Source organism: Ischnura elegans, chromosome 8, assembly GCF_921293095.1.
Source record: "Ischnura elegans chromosome 8, ioIscEleg1.1, whole genome shotgun sequence".
Classification (NCBI taxonomy): Eukaryota; Metazoa; Arthropoda; class Insecta; order Odonata; family Coenagrionidae; genus Ischnura; species Ischnura elegans.
In genome coordinates this window covers 34,682,880-34,704,702 of record NC_060253.1, presented here as the reverse complement: position 1 = coordinate 34,704,702, position 21,823 = coordinate 34,682,880, and the positions used below count along the sequence as shown (strand labels likewise).

The following is a 21,823-nucleotide window of genomic DNA, read 5'->3' as shown; positions in this document are numbered from 1 at the left end:
ACAGTTCAGGGTGAATTTTTTTTTAAGGATGACTGGTGCAATAGGGATTCTCATTGTATTTTCCATCAATGATATCTCGTCCCTTTTCCCGTTCCTGAAAAGGTCACAAAGGTCAGAGGAAGTATCACTCCAACTCGGCCAGTAGTATTTTTTTCTGAACGCTTTACTTGATAAGACCTAACGCAACCATTCAGAAATTTTAGGGTGCATGAATACTCCATGGACTGGATAAATCAAAGAAATTATGGAGTTCCCTTGCCATGAACGTGAAGCAGAGAAAACCATAGGAAATCATCCAGTTAAAAACTTTATTATTACCTCCTCCATAAAAATTACCTGTGATTCAGGAATGAATATGAATCTATAAGATTGAGAGCATAATGAGCAAATAATTATACATCAGCGGCCATATTTTTATGCTTTTTAGGATTAATCCCGTACACTCAAAGTGTTTTTTGCACGTAAGTTTTAGATGTTGTTATGTTAGATTTAGTTCAGTTTACATCAAAAGAATTCTCTGACACTATTCTTGTAAATATTGTTAGTTTAGATTTTTGCACACGAAATTCAATGATGGTTTACAAGCTCTGATATTGTGATTTATGAAAAATGTTCATTTTTGTCAAAAATCATTATTCTCTGCCCTGTTACACAAATATTCAACTTGTAGCTCGTGTAATAATTTACAGTTAAGATAAACGCACTTGTGGGTAAAATGAAAATTTTACTTCACACTGCTTTTAATCTAAGCTTAAACTCCAGACGATTTGAAGATGGTAACGGAAGTTTTGAAAAGTAATACGTCAGGAAAACTGACATATCGAATGTCCGTTTAAGAAGTTGGAGACCCAAATCTCGCGAAGAGTTATTGCAACGCCGCGCCAAGTTCAGATTTCCACGGCATTAGAGCTGAATGCATAAAGGGAATAGCGAAAATGATCGTGAGCTCAGATCAGAAAAGTAAAACTCGAGCTATTTATTACGCGGTCCCAGAAAATATATTGCGGGCACAATCTTCTATGAGGAACAAAATAAGAACCATGCGATCCAGGCTTTTGCAACTTGAAATGTAGGTAGTAAGATATATTGCGATAATTTTTTATCGCGAAGCCGTACATAACTGTGCGGAAAACGGTAGAGGTAAACAAGAGGAAAAGCAGGAGGATTTTGCAAAAAAGATCGACGACACATCCCTCAGCACATTTTTTCGAACGGAAATCTTTATACGATTGCTCATCGTCTTGCTGTAACTTATTGTTTGGGCGGATGTTGAAAGAAAATAAGGAAAGCTCTCTTTTCCCGTGAAAGAATAAACTTCCGATCTTCAAGGTTACAGGTCGTTATAAATTGATGGAGAATCAGATCATGGCAGGGATCTAGAAAAATTACAAGGAAAAAACTAGGTAAACGGAATAAATACCGCTCAGAACGATAGTGATATACATCGATATGATCGAAAGTTGTCTAATATCAGCTCCGCTATTGACGTGAGATCAGAGCAGAGAGGAGTTAGGTATTTCCTTTACCGGCAAGAAGCAAAGAGCTAATTCAGAACAAATTTAGTTGTTGTACACGAGTTTTAAGAGCGAAAAAGCAAATGTTTTCCCTGCGTATTGAGATCATGAAGATTTCTCTGGTTTCCAACTAGGTAATGGTGTTTTTTAGCACTCACGTTTCCCAGGCGAAGTCTGCCATCGCCATTACGGCTGACACAAGCCCTACAACGCGGTTGGAAACATTTAAAACCGAATCTTAAATAATATTATCGCACTCACATAAAGTATAACATTATAGAAAATGATGATAAAAATAAAATGCAGGCAAGCCGTCGTACTAATTTATTAGTGTTTAGTAAATTGATAATGGTAATTGAATTAAAAACATGCTAATAACATGAAAAATATATAAGGAAGGAAAGCTATCGCAATATTGTTTTAGCATTAAATCTGCAAATGACGTAAAACCATATTAGTTAAAAAATAATGGAGCATCGCAAAGTTTGACTAGCATTAATTTAAAAGTATATGAATCGAACAGTACACATTGAGTTCTGATACTTTGAATCTTAACATCAACAGATTTCATCAACAATAATATTCTTTATAATTCAATTATATTTATGTATAACATTTTTTAGTAAATTCTGCGAAAGAGTGTTTTTTTTACTGGTTCAGTTGTAATGGAACCTCCTTGATCGGGCGCGAAGTGGATAAAGTTCCCTCGCATTTTTAAATCAGGTGAGGTAGCCCATTTCATCCGACATTTCGAGCCGAAGTTTCGAGGCACGCCAAGTTCCTTGTCCAGAGAGAATGGTTAGTTGTACCATGGTTGGTTTTGTCATCAGTGCATGTTAGCTCTTTTCCATGTTCAAATTTCTAGCCATTCGTTGGAATTTTGGCGCCAATTTTCACTCACCAAAAACTTGATGGAATTTAGCCTTTGTCGCCGTGAGTTGCCAGGCGCTTACCCTACGTCTAGATCGAGAAGACGGTCTTCCCATCGAATTTGAAAGGAGCTTTTGAAGGTTTTTTTTTTCCCCAGCGACATAATTCCCGGCGAATGAACTCTCCACCACAATCTTTTCGGGGCGTGGGCCGGGTTGCGAGCGTAAGCGGGCACGAAAATTACGGCCGCGTCGAGATCCGCGCCGAGATAGCCTTCGTGAGGAACCCGTGGACCGTTGGGGTCAACGCCTTATCACGGGGCCAAAAGAGAAAGTTTTCGCGGGGAAGCATCCATCTCCTCAAATTCGCACGTTACGCAAAATGTGCAGCCATGAAGTCAACCCAATTGCGCGGCCAATGCACTTGAGGGAGCCGATCGAAAGTTTATCATCCTCGGCTGCCTTTGAAAACGTACTGATTTTGCAGTTAGGTACGTGAGCGTGGTGGCCTAATGGGCTACACTGGGTGGAGAACAATTGTTCAGGAAATTTTAATCCTGAATAGTTGATGCCAGCTAATGAGGACCCTAGGCGGGTATACCCAAGGATGCCACACACGGGGGCCGCGAACCAAGTACCAAAAATTGATTGTTTGAGGCGTAACTTGATGAAAGCGATTTATTATTAACATTAAAAGAAGAACTTTGTGCTTTCACATTAATATTTATTCACAAATTTACGACCATGGTTTCAACGTTAGACGTCATCATCAGGTGACCTAGTGAAAGCATAAATTTCTTCTTTTTAATTTGAAAAGTACCAAAAACTTATTCGCTCAGTCATCCTCATAGCCGATCCCAGTAGTGACCAAAATTACCGATTATATTTGTTCGGAAACGCACCATTTTTAAAATACGGAAAAATTGAACTAAGCGCTCCGATTGGCCGCGAATTTTCTCTGTTGCCAGGTGGTCTGAACAACTTTTGTTTGTAGTTAGGTATGTGAGTTTTGGTACTTGGTTAGCGGCGCTCGTGTGCCGTATCCTTCGGTATACCCGCCGTCGGTATAGAAAAATTGTGTCACGAAATTTTAACCCTGGAGAGCTGATGCCAGTAGGAACCAAAGTTACTGATGATTAGAGATACGTGAAAGTCGCACTTTCATTTTTATTTTATCGCACATTCAATAACAGTTTATAGCATTTTGTAGCGTCTATTTTTTATTTTCATAATGAGGTAGATGACGATAAAATGTAGTGAAACACAGTTATATGACAAAATACAGAATATTTTAAATAATTATATTGTAGAACAATAATAAAGTAAGGAATAAGGCATTTGGTGGCAGAGGTGTAGTTTGCCCGCGCCCACTGGTAGTTCGCGGCCACTTTAAGTCCAGGCCAATTAGCAGCTGGCCAGTCGCTCACATGCTTTAAGCGGTGAGTGTCGGCGGAGCATTTAAACTGCGCTTGGCACAAAATGTACGAATTTTGCCGTCGAAAAGGCAAATTTGCGTAAAAATATCATAAAGGTCCATTCATCGCATCTATGCCGCATTTATTTGCGGACATCGCATCCATATCGCATTTGCGATTTTCACGCATCTCTACTGATGATCTATAGGTCGAAAACGTACCATTTTTTCCCTAATTGAGCCAAGCGCTCCGATTGGCCGCGATTTTCCCCTGTTGCCAGATGCTCTGGACAACTCATGGCTTCTAATGCTTTGCATGGCGGAGATCGCGTGAGGTAACAATGAACCGCAATACCTTTTCGACACAGTTGCGAATCACGTACGGAAAAGTGAGGTGCGATGGAAGTTATTTTTGCGTGAACTTACAACCATAGCGCTGATGGTCTATCGACGAATGCTTAAATGAGTTTGCAAGGGCATAATTTTAAAGCAATGGAAAATTTATCAAGGTTGTTTAGGTGAGAAATCTTGTTTCTTTTTCCTTCTCTCATTCGAAAATCCATACATATTTTGTGATTTATTACACGTGTAATTATTGATGATATCCTGAAATTGTAAGGATAAGCAAAGAAGACCCAGTTCACCATTTGCCTTTACATCAAATATTGAAAAAAATAAGCCCGAGAAAATAATTTGAATGTAAAATTTTCGAGCTTGCTTTTGTTTTTTCATTTTTATTATTTAGTGGGGTAGTACCACTTTGTTAAAATATGGCCGACTGAAAATTGCAACAGTATTTGTAATGACTTATTTTAAAACGCGGCTTCTCTTTACTTATATTTCTGTGTGAAATGGGTGTCGAATATTTTCATAAGCAATTTATTTGTTTTTGAGGAGAATATAAAAATGTACTTCCTTTTTTGCTCTTTACAGATATCTCATAGCATAAATAAACGTTGATTCCTTCAATCAATAAAGGAATACGAGGAATTTCGTCCCTCGCGATTTGAACAGTGAAAGGGATAGCGTTCCTCGTCTCTTTCAACTCTACCGGCGAGATATCCCGGAGGACTTCTGGGCGAGAAGAAGCGCCTGGTCCGGTGGCTCATAAAACTCTCGTGAGCGGGACGACTCAGCTGAACCGTGGTGAACGAAAAAAGGAAAGACGAAAACCGCAATCGCCATGGGTTTCCTGTGCGGCTCATCTTCCGGCGATGTTTCTTTTCTTTTCTTCTCCCGACAGACCACGGGAGAAAAAGAGGTCTCGACGAAGTGGAGGGAGGGGAAAGGGGAATCCAAGTGGCCAACCTTGTATTACTAAGGAGAAGACCACGGCGAGGTCTCGCTCCACCGATTGCCTCCAGAATCATCCCTCAAGTCGTCACCGTGCGCAGACGCGTCGTCCATAGCAACCTATTGTGATGAATCTTTTTCGGGATACCAACCGCGTTCAGGCTCCATTTATGCGGATGTTTCATAGGAACAGTTTCCCATGGTCTCTAGGCCTGTGCAACGTTTGATATTTAAATTCTGTTATTCAACGCTTTAACGTGCGATAAGCGTAATATTACGCCACGTGAATTCCTTCCAGTTTTGCTACGGGCAAATTATTATTACTATCATTATAATTTTTATTACGCCATCCACCTTTTTAGTTAGTCAGATTACAACTAATTGGTAATTCTAAAGTCTAATTATGATGGTGAAAACGATCACACATGGAAAAGATGCGAGAAATAGGCTGCAGAACCGATGGGCTTAGATTTCGTTTTTCCCGCGTACAATAAGGGGCCGTAATACACGCAACGGTTTAGCTTTAGTATGAGTATTTCATACGGCTTGTCACGGACTTGGTAAAATAGCCTCTGTATGAGTATTTCACACATTATTATGATTCTAAATTCTAACTACATGAATTTTTTGGCCAATTATAACTCATGCATGGAACATTTATTACGCTATCTTTTCGTTTTTTTCTGTTTCTAACTAGCAGTTTCAATTTCAAGCTAGCATGTCCGTGTCCTCGACACTCTCCTAGTTCATGGTCTGACCGCGCGTCGTTGTCCTGAGTTCTTGGCCTGTGCAGTGGCGTAGCTAGGGGAGAGGTCCGGACCCCCCCGAAATATAAAAACAATTTCTTTCCTTCAAAAAAGAAAACAAAATATAAAAAAATCATGAATTTACTACAGATTTCTTTGACAAATGGAGTTGTTTTGATTAAGAAAAGTGTTGAAATTAGTTTAAAACCATCTACTAAGTACCCTGTTTTTCAGAAGATTTCCAACTTGGTTTTGGACCCCCCCCCCACGAAAGAAACTCCTGGCTACCCCACTGGGCCTGTATCCGGCGAACGAGCGCATTTCTACTATAATGAGTGTTGTACGCCTCGTATGGAATCACCCCGTGCCACACACCCTGGTGGTGGCTTGCACGATACCACGTAGATGTAGATGAAAAATCAGTGAACCAGCACTGAGGGGGATGGAAAAGTATTTCAAAAAGTCGGCGGCCTTAGCCGGTAGGAAATCCGAGAACGATTCATCGAAGAAGAGCCTAGAAACGTAAACGTTCCATTAATTTACAGTATTGTGAAGAACTGATTCCTTTGAAATAATTGCCTTTGAAAATTATAATTTCTTATTTTTTTTACTATCAGCAGTGTAATGCACTGATTGCAGTAAAAAACGAATTTAGTTTTTCCTTCGCAATTCAAATTTTTCGGTTAATTTCAGCATTATACCTATAATTTCGAATTGAACTAATCGCAGTTAAAAACTGATGTATAGAAGGGGAAATGCGTTGTATATAACTCATTGCAGAGTGTACTGATCTATTCTTCTGTAATGCAGCCTGAAGGTTGACGGAAGGGTAATACACACTCGGCTGACTAATGCAATGCGTGAGCGTAGATATGCGGCAGGAAGTTATCACAAGCTCCTTGTGTGCAGCTGATAAAAGTAAGACACTACTGCTCATATATAAAAGGAAACCTGAGAAAAATATTGTGCTCCGCCTGCGGATAAGATTGCACTCATGGCCGACTGTGATATCCGTGAATATTTTGAGGCTAAAGACGATGTCATATGTACGGTTATAAAGGAAGCCTGAAATGTTCAGCGTGCATTCTTTCTTATCCAATTCCTGACATCTGAAAACACCCACTGCGGTTAAGATAGGATATGCATTTCCTTTCTGATGGCACGCTACTATTGGCGAACGTGTTCACATATTTTAAGTAAAAATATGACGGAATTCGAATAAAGAAAGGAAAAAAAACTAAAATACACCACTATTAGAGCAAGTAAAAAAAAAGATCTTCAGATCGGTTGCAGCGCGTATCATTGGAAACAAAATATTTCGCACGTAGTAACCAAACAATTATCAATAACGATTGTTGCATAAAGTTGATTTTAACTAGCGGGGGTAGATTATAGTAAAGTTGAGGTTTCAATTCGTTGTATAGCTGAACATTTTGAGCATTCTGATGATCACATCTCATTTCCGCGTCTGTTTATAAAATTCTTCGAGTGAATTATTTCTCAGATTTGTCCGGTAAGCACTTAAAATTTACGGGATTAAGAAAGTTTCCTATTGATATGCATTTTACTGATAACTACCGCGAGATGTCACCAAATTTGAACTTACTAACACTATTAGTAACAATGGATGAAGAATAAGCTGTTCTGAAGCAATTCAAGCTGTATCGCAGCAATTTAAATCTAATATCTGAATGCGGCATCGGCTAAATGGCACGATTAAATAGTATCAAGACCCAGAATCGATTTAAATCAGGACCGCTGACGAAGTGCAGCCGTTAAAAAGATGGCACTTGGAGCCGTAGTTGGAGCAATGAAAAACAAAACAGGAAGTTGAGAGATCAAAAGGAGATGGAAGCCATATGGTGCACCTCACAGAAGAGAGTAACAGGCAGATGGATTGAATGGACCTTGAAACACGACGGATTAGCCCGGAAACACAATGGGAAAGGGAAAAAGAGACGGCGAGGTTCCTTGGGGAAGACCCCAGGGACGAGACAACGCTGGCGGCTAGGAAGAGAAATGATCAAGGCGGAAGAGATTAGCGTCGGCCGAGATCACAGAGATCCACAAGCTACTAGAAACGATAAATGTTCCCATGCGTTGATGAGAGTTTGAGAAAAAAACGTCCGCATCTCTGCCCGCAACTTACGAAATAGCCTTACATTTCGAACAGCAGCAGTGAAATACTTACGGTATACTACGAGAGAGGCAAGAACTATTTTACTGCAATGGTTATCCTCGTAATCAAACACCAATTAAAAATATTAATCGTGGAAGACGCGAAGTGTTTTCATTGCTAAAAATAAAACACACTGTATCGACACTAATTATACTGAAACCAACTTTTTCCGGAGAGATATGGCAGAACAGCATAGTAAAAAGATACACAAACATATCGCATTGTCGACTTATTTCAACTTCCAAACTCTACTACCTGATGATGACTGCGAGTCAGTTGAAAAACGTGTAGTAGAGTTTTGAAATTAAAATAAGTAGACAGTACGATATCATTGGTATCTTTTTAATTACTGCTCTGATATTATTTACAATTGTATTTTTTAATGAAGATTACAAACTTACCCTAAGTATCGCCTAAGATTATTTCGTATATGTACTTGCAATGTTACGTCAGAATCTTAGTCAATCGCGCTATTAATTAAGTTGAAGTACAATAACATTTCAAAATAAATTGCTCTAGCTCATAATGTATTCCTGGAGAATCTATAAGACAAAAGAATATCGAAAATATGCAGCCATTTCATACACACCTAATGCCTACGACTAAAAGGCTTAATTCCAAAATTTTCACATCAATAAACAATGACCTTTTTCCATTCTATAGAAAACCTTGAACGCTCTATAAACCAATACATTAAGTCCCATTTCATTAAGATTACGACTTATAGTTACACACCCTTCTGGTTACGTTCTAAAAAATAGGCTGAGGAACTATGATTTCATGTATTCATTTTTTGCGAATTCCTTTAAAGTGCTACACAAAAAAATTATATCAAGATTCTTTCAAAATTTATAGTTTAAATAATCTATTTTTCATTATTTTTGCGACGAAAATAACAATTGTAGACCAAAATGAGTCCATCATAGAAAACCAAGGAATACACACAGCTGATTAACGTAAAAAGTCATTTTTAACATGAAAGATATTGTTCTAAAAACAAAATTTACGTTTGAAAGAGAAGGAAATTAAAATGTAGTGGATCTCCACAAGATTCCTCGCACGTAAACATAAGACGTGACCATGCATAGCAAACTGAATTCGTCTGAAAGGAAACATTCCATTTTATTTAATTTCTTTAATTGGTGCAATTTAAGCTTGATTCTTGAAATTCCTTCCTTCAGTTCATAATGAAGTTGGTTCGCAAGGCCACCGCTCTGCTGTGGAGCATCATCGCTGATGAGTCCCCTGGAAACATGCAATTGGCGCTTGAGTGGTAGACCTTGGCAAATGGTGTCTAGATATTTCACGATAAGGGCTATGATTCATCAACACTTTTGAAAGAGACATTTCCCGCAAAGATAAGTACCCATTCATTCATGGTTCACGGTGCCCGACTCGAACGCAAGGCATGGATGATACTCGTAAACTCGGTGAGGCCAAGAAGCGCGTGAAATTTCCATTATACGAATCCGAGCCTCGTTTACGATCGGACGAGTGCAGAGACAAAACATTGTTCGTGAGTTAAACTACCGGCGATGCTATAAACCTATTGGCCCATTCTCCATTATGGATTCATTTGCCAAGTTAGTTTTGCTACCAATGAGGACTTTTCATCACTTTTTGATATCATGCCATCGCTTAAAGGTACTTTCAGAACAAAGAAGCAGGAGCAATTTCCAAAATTTTAAATTTATTGTACGACCGGTTTCGCCTATAATAGTGTCATCAGGTACAGACTTCTGTACATTCATGATGAAAATTTCAATAATGAATCATTAGAATACAAAAATTCCCTTTCAGGTTGACCTAAAGGCATAGAAATAATTCCCAGCACTATATTTATAATAAATGCAATGAAATAAACTAATAATGTAGAAAACCTTATGTATTTGGCTGAAATTAATCATTAATGTGAGGCTACCAGGATGAATTAGATGGACTTTATCAGGATAAAAATAAACTCTACGTCAGTGTTAGTGGCTATATCAATGGGAATAGTCTCTATATAAAAGTCAAAGTTCGTGGTAACATAGTAGATATGTCATTGAAGTGTTTAGAGGTAAGAGTTTATAATATTATTACATTAGTATTGCAGCAGCCAGATCTGAAGAAATTCTTATCGAAAGGATAATATCGATCCCTACAAGAAGAAACTTCAATTGTTTAAACCTCAATTAGAAAAATAAAACCGTACATCTTAAGAGAAAGTAATTTAAAAGAAGAAATATGGAAATCCTCGGACATTGGTGTATTCCACCATACGATTAGTAAGAGAGAAATCGAACACGCATGTGCCCATCCAAAGGAAAGGGGCAAGTTGAAAATTCCAATTTGTAGGATTTAGGAGCGAGAAAAAGGCTTAAGCAAAGGATGGAATTCGCCGTGAAAATTTCATTTGGCTACGCCGAAATACGAACCCGGAGGATCCCGATTGCCTGTCAGGTATTGGTACTATCAGTGACATCGCTACGCCATCTTGACACCTGACTTGATGTGTGAGACGTGAACACGTCGCTCGCTATATACCCAGTCTGGAGTTCGCCTTGATGGAGTAACTGGTAGCAGAGCTTGGTGGAGCATACCAGGCCGAAAATCAGGAGAACTGGGTTCGAATCCCAGCTGAGCCAAATGATTTTTTCACGGCGAATTTCATTCTTAGTGAAAAACAGCATCCGTGCACATGACTTCGTACATAGTTAATGGCTATAAACAGTGATTTGAAAAGGCCTGGATGTCGGTATGAGAGAAATTTGAAGAATGCGACACATAGTTGCCCTTTGCGCTCTGAAGCGGAGAAAAGCCGGCACACACACACTCTTCTCATTGTTACATCCGGAGCCATTTTGTTTCGCGATAACAATGAGCTGAGGGACGCGTCGGAAAATCAAACGTTTTCCGAACCGTCGGGTTTGCGAGATGGGAAGCTTTGCACGGGTCAGTGGGTCCTGAAAAATGCCTCGTGCCGTAACGAACGCAGGGAGAGGAAACTTTCAAGGTCTCCGAGTTATGAATCTCCCAGCCTGGATGGATTCGTGGGCGTGGTGGCCCGGCCAGTGTGAATGATTCAGAGGACCCGTGCACGGCTGACGTGTTAGAACCTGGGATACTGTTCTTTCATATCATTGAAACAAATGCGAGCAGATAGGCCACATGATCATATACTAAATATTATAATACAAGTATAAACATGAGAAATTCCATGCAAGCAATATTGAATAGGTACTGATAAAAATTCACCAAATAGAAGCTAATCATGGCAGAATTTGGTCATTACAGAATCATGATTCGTGGCAATTTTCCTCGAAAATCACTATGAAGCTGACGCATTGATATGAACGCAAGCTTTTTAGTCATTGAAACACAAGCAAGTAGATAGATCACATGATCATGTACAAATAAAAGTATAACCACGAGGAATTAAATGCAAGTAATATGGAAAAGCTACTAATATAATTTGAGCAAATTGAAGCTGGAAAAATATAAGAATTTGGCTATATTAGGATAACGTTTCGTTTTATATTTTCCTCGACATTTGAAAATCACAACAAGACTCACGCGTTGATAAATCAACGATTTCATGCTCATAGTTTATTATTTTTATTTGCCACGGTTACTAAGAGTACAGACGGAATATAGAATAGGTACTAATAGAATTGTTGATGCTTTTTACCTTGCAATTTGAGAAACTTACGCATTGATAAATGAACGTTATAACGTGTAACGTTAACATTTTATTTTTATAATTTTCCATGGTTACAAAGAGTACATAGCTACAAGCGACGAAAACATCAATAACGCTTGAGCAAATTCTAATTAAGATGGATAACCTACGCTAGGCCTGGTTCCGGTGCGTAATATCCGTGGTTTTCTGGGTAGTAACAATTGAGTTTGCTTTTTTGCCCGGTAGCGAGTCGAAGATAAGAAAAAAAGAACTTTTCAGCAAAAGACCTGTCGTGACTCACGCGAGGATGAGTCCAAGAGTAAAAGAGGGAGGCTGGTGAGGCGAGGGGGGCCTGACCTTGAGTTGTAGCGTCTCCGCGGACCATTGGAGAAGGGGAGGATGGGAATAGTTCGAAAGGAGTTTGAAATGTGGGCTTGGCGAAAGGGATGGATGGAGAAAGTAATCTTCCTCCTCGATGGGAAGGATGACAAAGATGGCCTACAAGCGCTTCTAATCATGAGTCAACACTTAGAACTGTATCGTTCCGTTTTATTTAGGAATTAGTGAAAATAAACTCACTGTGAACGTAATTGTTCTCAAGATTCGCATCAGCGCATTAATATGCATTGTAAAATCATTAAAAGGAAAAAAACAAAAGTCAATCAGATTGGATGAAAAAAATTGAAAAAATAATTAAGATTGAAAAACAATTTTTCAAAATATTATCAATGAATAACTCTTAAAATTGTCCTGTTTTTTATAACATATTCAAAATTTATCATTTTTTAAGTTTCTTTTTTCACACAAACAACTCATACTGTCAACAATACACATCCGCCATTTATTTAATTTGCTTTTGTGAACTGATTGGGGTGAGTTTTGACTCACAGGTACAGCCAAGCTCCACACGCTTATGGCACGGAAATTCTGTGAGATGGTACATGGGAGCCGAGACAACGAGAGGCATGGTTTTGAGCATCTTATCAAAGGCGATGGAGTTGTAGAGTCTTGGTCGAAGGTCGAATGATGGAAGAGAGACGGGGTAGGTATATGGCTAAACAGGTTCGGATGAAGAGTTGGATCATGTTGGGGAGCAGGACTAGTGAAGTTGCGTTCAGGAGGCCCCACTCAAGTCCTTCATCCAGAAGTGATAGGTGAGAATAGTCTAACGTATAGTTTTTAGTTATTTTTTTACAATTTTAAATGTTTAGTTGTTCCCTATAATGTGAGAACGGATATTTCCGTAGTGAGAGGTGAAATCGTTCATTTTCGGTTACCACCGCGTCGGTTGCTGTGGCGAAGACAACAATTTCAATTACTGTCTTGAGTTGTAGATTGAAGTTCAGTTCGACCTGACAACGCTAACACCAACGCCACAGCAACCTACGCGGTAATAACCGAAACTGAAGAATTTATTCCATGTAATTTTTCGTTACTTCAAATATTCTTATTTTTATTTGGATTGTTGAATGTTTTTTTATGCTTAAACGCGAGAGCTAAGAGGGAATGGTTGTGACTAAAGAGAGAACAGGAGGGAAGCAAAAAGTGTGGAGAGGGAATTTATGCGGGAAAAGTTTATTTCATGAGTGAAAAGTTTATTTATGCGGAAATTAAGTGAATTTAAAAAAAATAACAAGAGTCTAAGGTTACAATAAAGCCCTCCCATGCTAGATCAAAGGCAGATTGCTTTCATAAGTAATTGGCAAGTTTTGCCTTCGCATAAATGTGGAAGTATAATTTTTCAGTAAACGTAACATTTTTTATGCTCGAGTAGGGTGCATGTGAGAACCTTCATGTATGCTACATGCTGGTGATTGATCACCTTCTGCCAAATACCCTACAGGAGGCTCGTAGGGTATTACGTAGATGTAGATCATTGTTCATTAACGCTAAAAAGGAGCTCAAATCAAACAAGAGATTTCTGCACGGAATAATGCCATTACATTATATCGTCCCAGAATCAATCTCGAATGATTCAAGCGCACCCAAGCCCTGGGATTGGCCCTCCGAGTCATGGGAAAACCTCTGTGACCGAGGAAATCCGATCTTTGCAGCGCGTGGCTGAACTGGATCACGTACGTGACTCCCGAAGACCCCGTGCATCCTTCCCCCCTCCCCGGCAGACTTCCTCAGTCTTCGCCGAGACGAGCAGTCAACGGAGGAGATGACAGACCATGCCGCGGTTAGAGACGAAATCACATGATGCACGTGGAGAGATACGGTTCTTCGTAAACTTTACCGTAATGACATTTAGTCCCAAAATCAGTCGAGACCGCTGACGTCACGGGGTTGCTATTAACACGTGTTTTTAATTTATTTCCGGTTTATATCGTGTGCATTAACGTTTTCATTTTTTTTTCTACGAAAAACTCTTCGATCGAATACGTAAAAAATACGCCCTTATCCACTTAAACACTGAGGCGATTGGCGTCAACATCATCCTGGGCCACTGACGTCAATGATGTACATATTTTAGACTTAGAAACACATTCATGCTATGGTTTTACCAAGGCCACTGACGAAATACCGAGAAATGTTAGGGAATTTTATCATAACAAAAATTCCAGTGAAATATCAGGTGAATATACAACTGACTCGGGACTTTTAACGTGGCCACATCTTAGAACAGCAACGGAAGCAATGCGTTATTTTTGGCGAGTTACCAAGTCAAATTTTCCCGTCCGAGAGCCAGTTCCCAACAGAGCCGAATGTGCTTCTTCACCATACGCATGCGCACGAGAGAGAGATGGACGTACCTTGGCCAGCCTCATGGCTGTGACCCAGCACAGGCGCGCGCCCTCCGAGTCGCAGGCGAGGCAGCGGAGCGTCTTGGGGGCCAGGGCTGCGGCTGGGGGGCCGCCCTCGTCGGGGGCAGCACTCGGGGGGCCGTCTAGCGAGGAGGTGGAGGAGGCAGGCGAGGGCGAGCTCGAGTAGGCGGTGGGCCTCAGGCAAAGGCCGAACTCCGTCGGGGCCCGGAACTGGTTTTTGGCGTTCAGCGTCGAGTAGACGTTGTAGTCCGCGAGGTGGGCAAACACCTGCAATTGCGTCCCTCCGATGCTGCTGTTTCCGCCGGCGGTGCTGGAGCCGGTTCCCTCAGACCCATCGCCACCCTGCAAAATGATGCAACACGTCAAGGTCAGTGCAACGTCACAGAGGAGAGCACAGAAAAATGGACGAATTAAAGGCACGCAAGTAAGTATTAAACATGTCAAAAATAAGCGTAGCGACAGAGACAGACTAAGCAAGAGGCTAATCTCAGATTATCCCCTTGAATATTAACCTCCTTCTAGGTCTTGGCGGTTTGTAAACAATATATCGAATTTTGAATTTTTTCACCGCTTGGCAACGTGAAACGTCGTTATTGCAACTAGTTCAGTGCGTCCTGAAAGATGACATGATCATACAGAAGCAGGATTCACAGAAATCGCTAATTTTAGTTTGCTAACATCTAATTTGCCATAAATATGTGGATATGTCCGAAAAATGAGGTGGTAAAAAAGGTAGTCTTCACCATTGGTTCAATCAACAGTGCCATTCCACTAAAACGTATTCTACCAACTGCATTTACACAACTAAAGAGATTACTAAATCTAGAAAGCTAGAATCCTGGTCAAGGCAAATGATCTTTTCTCTGCGGAACTTTCGCACTTCAAGTTCACTGGCAGGTAACTCCACAAAGGTACACCACTAGGTCCCAGATTATCTCCTTGCAGTGGCGTAACTATTGGGGTGGATGAAGGGATAGATTCCGCACAAAGCCTCAAGAGAAATAAAAAAATATTTAAAACCATTGTCTATTTTTTTAAACATATAATAACTGCATCTGCTTAAAGTTAAATTTTTAGTGCCAAAATGATGTAAAATGTATTTCTAGGCATGTCATTAAAAAAAAAATCCCGGACACCCCGTTGCCTGGGGGAGGGGTAGCTACTCCAAGACCATATTTCTTGTTACGCCACTATCTCCTTGAATATAATCTTCACCATTGATGCAATCAACAGCGCAATTCCACTATAAATTATACTACCTCCAGTATTTGCACGACCAGAGGGCTATATTATTCCTACGACGGCTTTCGCCGGGACCATCAATTCAATGACTCCATCAAGACCACAGGCGGGGAAAGGTTGTTTTTAACAGCTATGCAATAAACTATTTCCTGCTGTTAACTCCGTGCAATATACCACCATGCATTTCTCATATGAATGGCGCGACACATAACTTTAAGGGTGCAAACGTGTCGACACAGGGCAGAATCGGAAGTACACTTCCGGAATGATTTATATTCCATGAATATTAAAGACACCAGCCTAAACTTAACAAGTTTAAAGATAGTTATTTATAAAAATAGACGCAGATGCTGAGCTCATATGGAGGAAGAACATGAATACCATACTCACTGTTCGAACAATCGCGGCTTAGCTCTCTTAGAACAGTTAAGTAAGAGTTAAAATAAGAGTTCACAAAATGCATAAGTATCTACCAACGCGTTTTATATCCAAGTTAACCTCACCCATACTACTTAACCCGTTAAAGCCTAACGGTACCAAATGGTACCAGCTGGTAGTGCAGAGTTAAACGTAGCTTTTTTTATTATTTATCATAATTTATTAGGGTTTTTGAGAGTTTTAAATTGCTGAGAACATTTAAAGTGACATTTTGGTATTTTATTTGAGAAAATGTCGGTATTTTAAAGCTGTATTTAACGTATTTAGAGCCGTTTGAAATTTGAGAATTGTCAACTAGCCCAAAGAAACGGAATTTTTTAGAGCAAGCATTTTATTTTATTTACTTACGCCCTATGTATTGCTAAATTGCCAAAGGTTTTATTATGTAATAGGGTAGTTTCCTTCATCAAAGAAAACAAAAGGCAATAATTGCTATTCGTTACCCACCATTAGCTTATTCATAATATACAAATTATTTCGTTTTATAAATGCCGGTTTAGACGAATGGCAATGGTCCTTTTTTATCCTCATTTGAAAAGGGCCAGATTGGCGCCCATGCGATGCCACTCCACGTGACGTCACAGGGACCTAGTTTCTATACGAGAAGATAGGAGTTATACATCGTCTGAGGTTACCAATGCATGCATGAGGCGCAGAGCTCAGGGAAACATGTCTTAATAATCACTTATTAAAACTGGCTAAGGTCGGAAAGTTTTCCTCGTTTGATAAGGTATTAATAATCCTTATTTAAGCCAAGCGCTACCAGCCAGCAGGGTACTAGGCTACCCGCTGGCAGCCTGCGACGTATCAGCGCTAAGCCTCGCCTCAAGGTCACCTCACCGGGCGGAGGGGGAACCAGAAATACCACGTACGGAGAGATTTCCCATCATTCCTACTTACGCGTCGCGTTTTCGCGCGCTTGAAAATTTTCACTTTTCATTTAATCGCGAAAAATAGATATTGTCATTTAAAAATCTAAAAGCGTGAAATACGTACTCCAGGAGTAATAATCTTTCGATTCAGGCAATAAAAAAATAATAGGAAACCACCCTATTATGATTTTTGTAGCGTGTACATCTCGTATAAAGTATGATTATTATTTGATGTGAGCCTAATATTTGGGATGTTATGATGCAAAATATGTTGGTGGTACCATATGGTACCGCTAGGCGTAACTCTTAGCGGTAAAAGAATAAATTTTGCACCTAAGACTCAGAGTTTCATAGACATTTAGATAAATGATTGCCACAAAAATCGCAGAAACTTTTTAATTCGGGCGTTACCGGGTTAAGAGAAATGTATCCATGATGATCACTTTATTAACAAGCCTGGCAAAATACAATGTAGCGTTTAACGTACTACCACCCACAGGCGGGGCACGTGCCCCCCCAGACGCTTAAAAAATGGATGAGATTTTTAATAAGGTTATCATTACGTCCGTTTTATTTTGTGTATTAAGGAGCATCCATCATTTAATTTAATATTAATAACTTTCGCATCAAAATAAAGAGAGTATATTCAACCGTAATTGTTGTATTTTGTTTTTAATCTCAAATATAAGAAGATCTGTCAGACCCTTGCACCCCCTACTCCCCAGAAAATAAAACCAGGATCCTCCCTCGCTATCACCGTTTTGAGAATTGAAGTCGTCAGTAGGCGACTCTAAGAAAAAATAAGTTTGTAGCTATGTGGAACTATTTCCATTAATAAAACGGAATTGAAGTTCAAGAATGATATATTGGCGACTCATGAAATTCTATGATGCATCATTCTCAAGTAGCGTCCATAGATCGTGATATTTTTCTTCGAAACAACGCATTATCGATACTAAACATTTACATACCGGAAAATATAAACTTTCCTGTTTCCATCATTATTACCGAGAATCGATCTCAATTTAACAGAGATTTCATCGCTGCACAGGGACGATATTGTCTTCCGAAAAAAATAAGAAGCTTCGAGAGTCATATAGCGAGAAATATACATTTATATATGTAACCTCAATGACGCACATTGATATTGGACGTCATTATTACTAAAATAGACGGGCAATATGTGATATGAGTGGGAAGCGTTGTTTCGTCAAACAGGAGCTGAAGATGGACAGGATGATTCAATCTCTTTCCGCTAATGCCGCGATTTTATCTCAACCCATTCTCCAGAGCTCTATTCACAACGGCCACAAGAATTGCAGCATCATGATAGTGCCATTTTTCGCAATGGATTCAATTGTCATTTTTTGGAGGAGCCTCGACGAGATCACGAAACCAAAATCATAAAGCATCTCTAATTTTCAAATACCTCGGCTTACTAAGATCGCTCGATAAAATCTGAATAGTTAATAATATAAAAAATCAAATGGTAATAAAAGTACTTAATTCTGATAAAATCTAAAGTCATAATTGTAACTACAAAAATGCATACTTATTGTGTGTCATATTGATTCTCAATTGTGTTTTTTTAAAGCATTGAATTCTAACCATTTTGTTGCAAGCCATAAAAAAACTGTCTATAACTGCCATTTTAAAAAGAGGTGACCATAACCGCGCTTTTTGGCTCAACACCGGCAGCCAAATGGATTGCATCACAAAAATAATAAATGATGATTTTGCTGATGATTAAATGATGATCTCGAAAAAAGATATCTCCAGCAATTTTACAAACTAGTGCTTTAGTCGATAATTTAAATTACAAATTAGTAAAAATTGTTCTTACGGACATTTTTTTCCCTGTGATCCAATTTGGAATCCACTTAAACATTTGCATCACGAGTCCTTCAAAATGACATTGGCTTTTGTCCCCGAATGGGAGCAATTCACAACGAGACCCTATCGTCTCTCGAAGCTTGCTCCCACCCGGTACATGCGTGCGTCTCGAAATGAGTTTGCCGACCGCGGAGGTGATTCGGCTTCGGATTATTTCGCCCTCGGTGTCGCCACGCTATCTGGGAGCGAGCGTTATTATCCATCGGTCGGTCGTCACGCGATCACGACCGATTTCGTCCGTGCGCAAAATTCTGTGACGCCGGATCCCGACAGGTAGGAGGAGGTAGCCAAATGCACTCGAGTGGGGAGACCCATAAGCAATGGCTTAGCCAGGAATTTCGTTCGGGGGGGGGGGGGGGTCTGAAATCAGGGAGGGAAATTTTTGAAAAACGGTGCTAAGTAGAGGGTTTTAAACTAATTTTAATGCTTTTCATAATCGAAAAAACTTCATTTGTTAAAAAAATATTTTTTAAATTCAAGATTTTTTTTCAATATTTTGTTATCTTTAATGGGAAAAAATAATTCTGATGATACATTTCGGGGGGGTTCGGACCTCCCGGACCTGGCTACGCCACTGCTCAGAAGGTACTCGGGCAAGGCCAGAGCCAGAAAGTACTCCGAGACATAGTACCTGAGGCTGTTTCTTCTCAACATTTCGCAAGGGTTTCGAACCCATTGACCTCTCATTCGCCCTACTGTTGTAATATACATTTCCTCGTGGAAACTTTTCAATTGACTCCGACGCAACAAACTTGTTGCTTTGATTTTCTATCATTATCCTCCCTTTTAACGAACCCAGCGCCGTCCACGGATTTTGGATACCATTTTTCGAACTAATCCCCATGTTTACTTTTACATTCTGATTAATAATCGAGATAAACTTCCAGTGATAAATTAAGTGCCAGAAAATTGCATTTCCATCTGGTTCTGAGTTATGCTGAAAATTTCAGCTTGATAGCTAATCGGAAATTGGGTTAAAATTGAGTTGGGAGACTTGATTCGGACAAGATGACAAACAACAAAGCAAGTTATAAATAAGTTATTAAAATTAACAATGGACTGCGAACATGAAAACTTTCACGTATCAATGTATAATGCACTCCAGAACTATTTTCATTAATTAAAACAAACTTATCTATACGAGTACTTGGATACCCGAGCCGCTGTCAAAGAATTACCTATCCGATTACTCCACTATCTGGTAACCTACACGAAAACTCATGGAATAAATTTCATACACTTCCATCGACAGGTTCACGGCAGGGATGGCAAGTGAAACGAAACGACAATGTTTCGTTTCGACCCGGAGGGAAAAGAAAATACGAAGCCTCCGTTAGTTACGTTTTCGCACGAAAATAAAATTACCAAGGAGTTTAAATTCGACACGGGACGAAACTTTACTCCCAGGAGCGAAACTAAATTAAACGAAACTCCACTGCTCATAATATAGTTGAGTGGGAGGGGAGGGAATAGTTTCAACCAATTTCATGACAGAATACGGAGAGGTTAAAAAATTGAGCTTAAAAATAGAATGGCCATTTGGCGTTCACCGTTCTCCTGTTTTTGGTAAAAATATGAGTGCCCAATGCATCTAATGGCGGTAGGCCTAACCTCTAATTCATTCAACCATTATTGGTACTCGGCGTGTGGTTCGAAACTAAACTGTTCGAAGGTGAAGCACGTGGTCCCTCCGGTGCGAAACCTAATCTGCGTTTCGTTACGTCCCAAAGTTTTTGTTTGATTTCGACCCGATGTAGACAACGATTTCGTTTCGACCCTGAGTTTAGCTCCCCGGGTTTAAATCCATTTCGTTTCGTTTCGACATTTCGCTCCCGGGAACGAAACTATTGAAGTTTCACTGGTTTTGAATTTCGTTTAGTTTCGATTGCCATCCCTGGTGCACGGTCCGAGCGGGGAGTCATGTCTCAACATCGAAGAGTGGGTCGTCAAACCGAAGCTGCGGTAGGTGAGTGTCAATCTGGGATCATATTTCGGCCGTCTTAGGCATCACGCGTCGACCTCCTCCAATGAACGCGTTTTTTCTTCCTCCGTCAATATCGCTATCTCCTGTCCTCAGCCGTGAGATGTGACGCGAGACAAAAAGACTGGGATGGGAATCACAATGAAAGCGCTACTTTTTTTTGAATATCAGCTATTTCTAAAATCTTAAAATACTGATTCCGTGCAATAGTTCACATATTCAGGTGAATAAAAAACAGTAATAGGGGTACATGAGTATTTTTAAAAAATAATTTTAGAGATAAATGCGCAGATAAATGTTTGTTGGGGTACACAATATTGTTGTGGCAAAGGGATACAAGTGAATAACTGAATATACTGATAGGAGAAAAATTGTGTCACGAAATATTAACCCGGATGGTTGATGCCAATAAGTAAAAAAATGACCAGTGATGTTTAGGTCGAAAACGCGCCACTTTTAAACAACAGAAAATTTAAACAAAGCCCTCCAAATATCCGCGAGTTTACCCTGTTGCCGGATGCCCTGAATACATAGCGATTTACAGCGCATTCGAAGTCATGAGTTGTCCATACACTACAGTTGTTCATACTATACACTAGTTAACCCAAAAAAAATGAACCCCAGAGCGAAGGATAGGGGACTCGAATTACCCTTTACTCTTAACCGTTTAGAGTCCAATGTTCCCATGGGGGAACAGATTTATAAAAATTCATGAAAATTATATTTCGTATCTGTGGTTACTTTAATAGATTTAGTTATGTAAATAAAGTACGGAGGTATTTTTTAAAAAGTGAATCGCATGACTTGTGTATACATTGGACGTTAATTATGCCTTTTCAATATTGGTTACTTTCATCACCTCGGTAGTGAGTATGCGGTTTATTCGATATTTTTCCCTACACTCGTTCTCCAGTCACAAATGCTAATTTATTCAAGAGATCGATAAATCGATG

At 39.6% G+C, this 21,823-nt stretch overlaps 1 protein-coding gene across 1 annotated transcript in view; it reads right to left on the bottom strand.

Annotated features, from left to right (window-relative positions):
- LOC124163861 (growth factor receptor-bound protein 14-like) overlaps positions 1 to 21,823 on the bottom strand; it is a 512,073-nt gene that overhangs the window by 30,522 nt on the left and 459,728 nt on the right. The window contains exon 9 of the mRNA XM_046540966.1: positions 14,433 to 14,786. Coding sequence (XP_046396922.1) covers positions 14,433 to 14,786 — 354 coding nt within the window. The remainder of the gene's footprint in view (positions 1 to 14,432; positions 14,787 to 21,823) is intronic.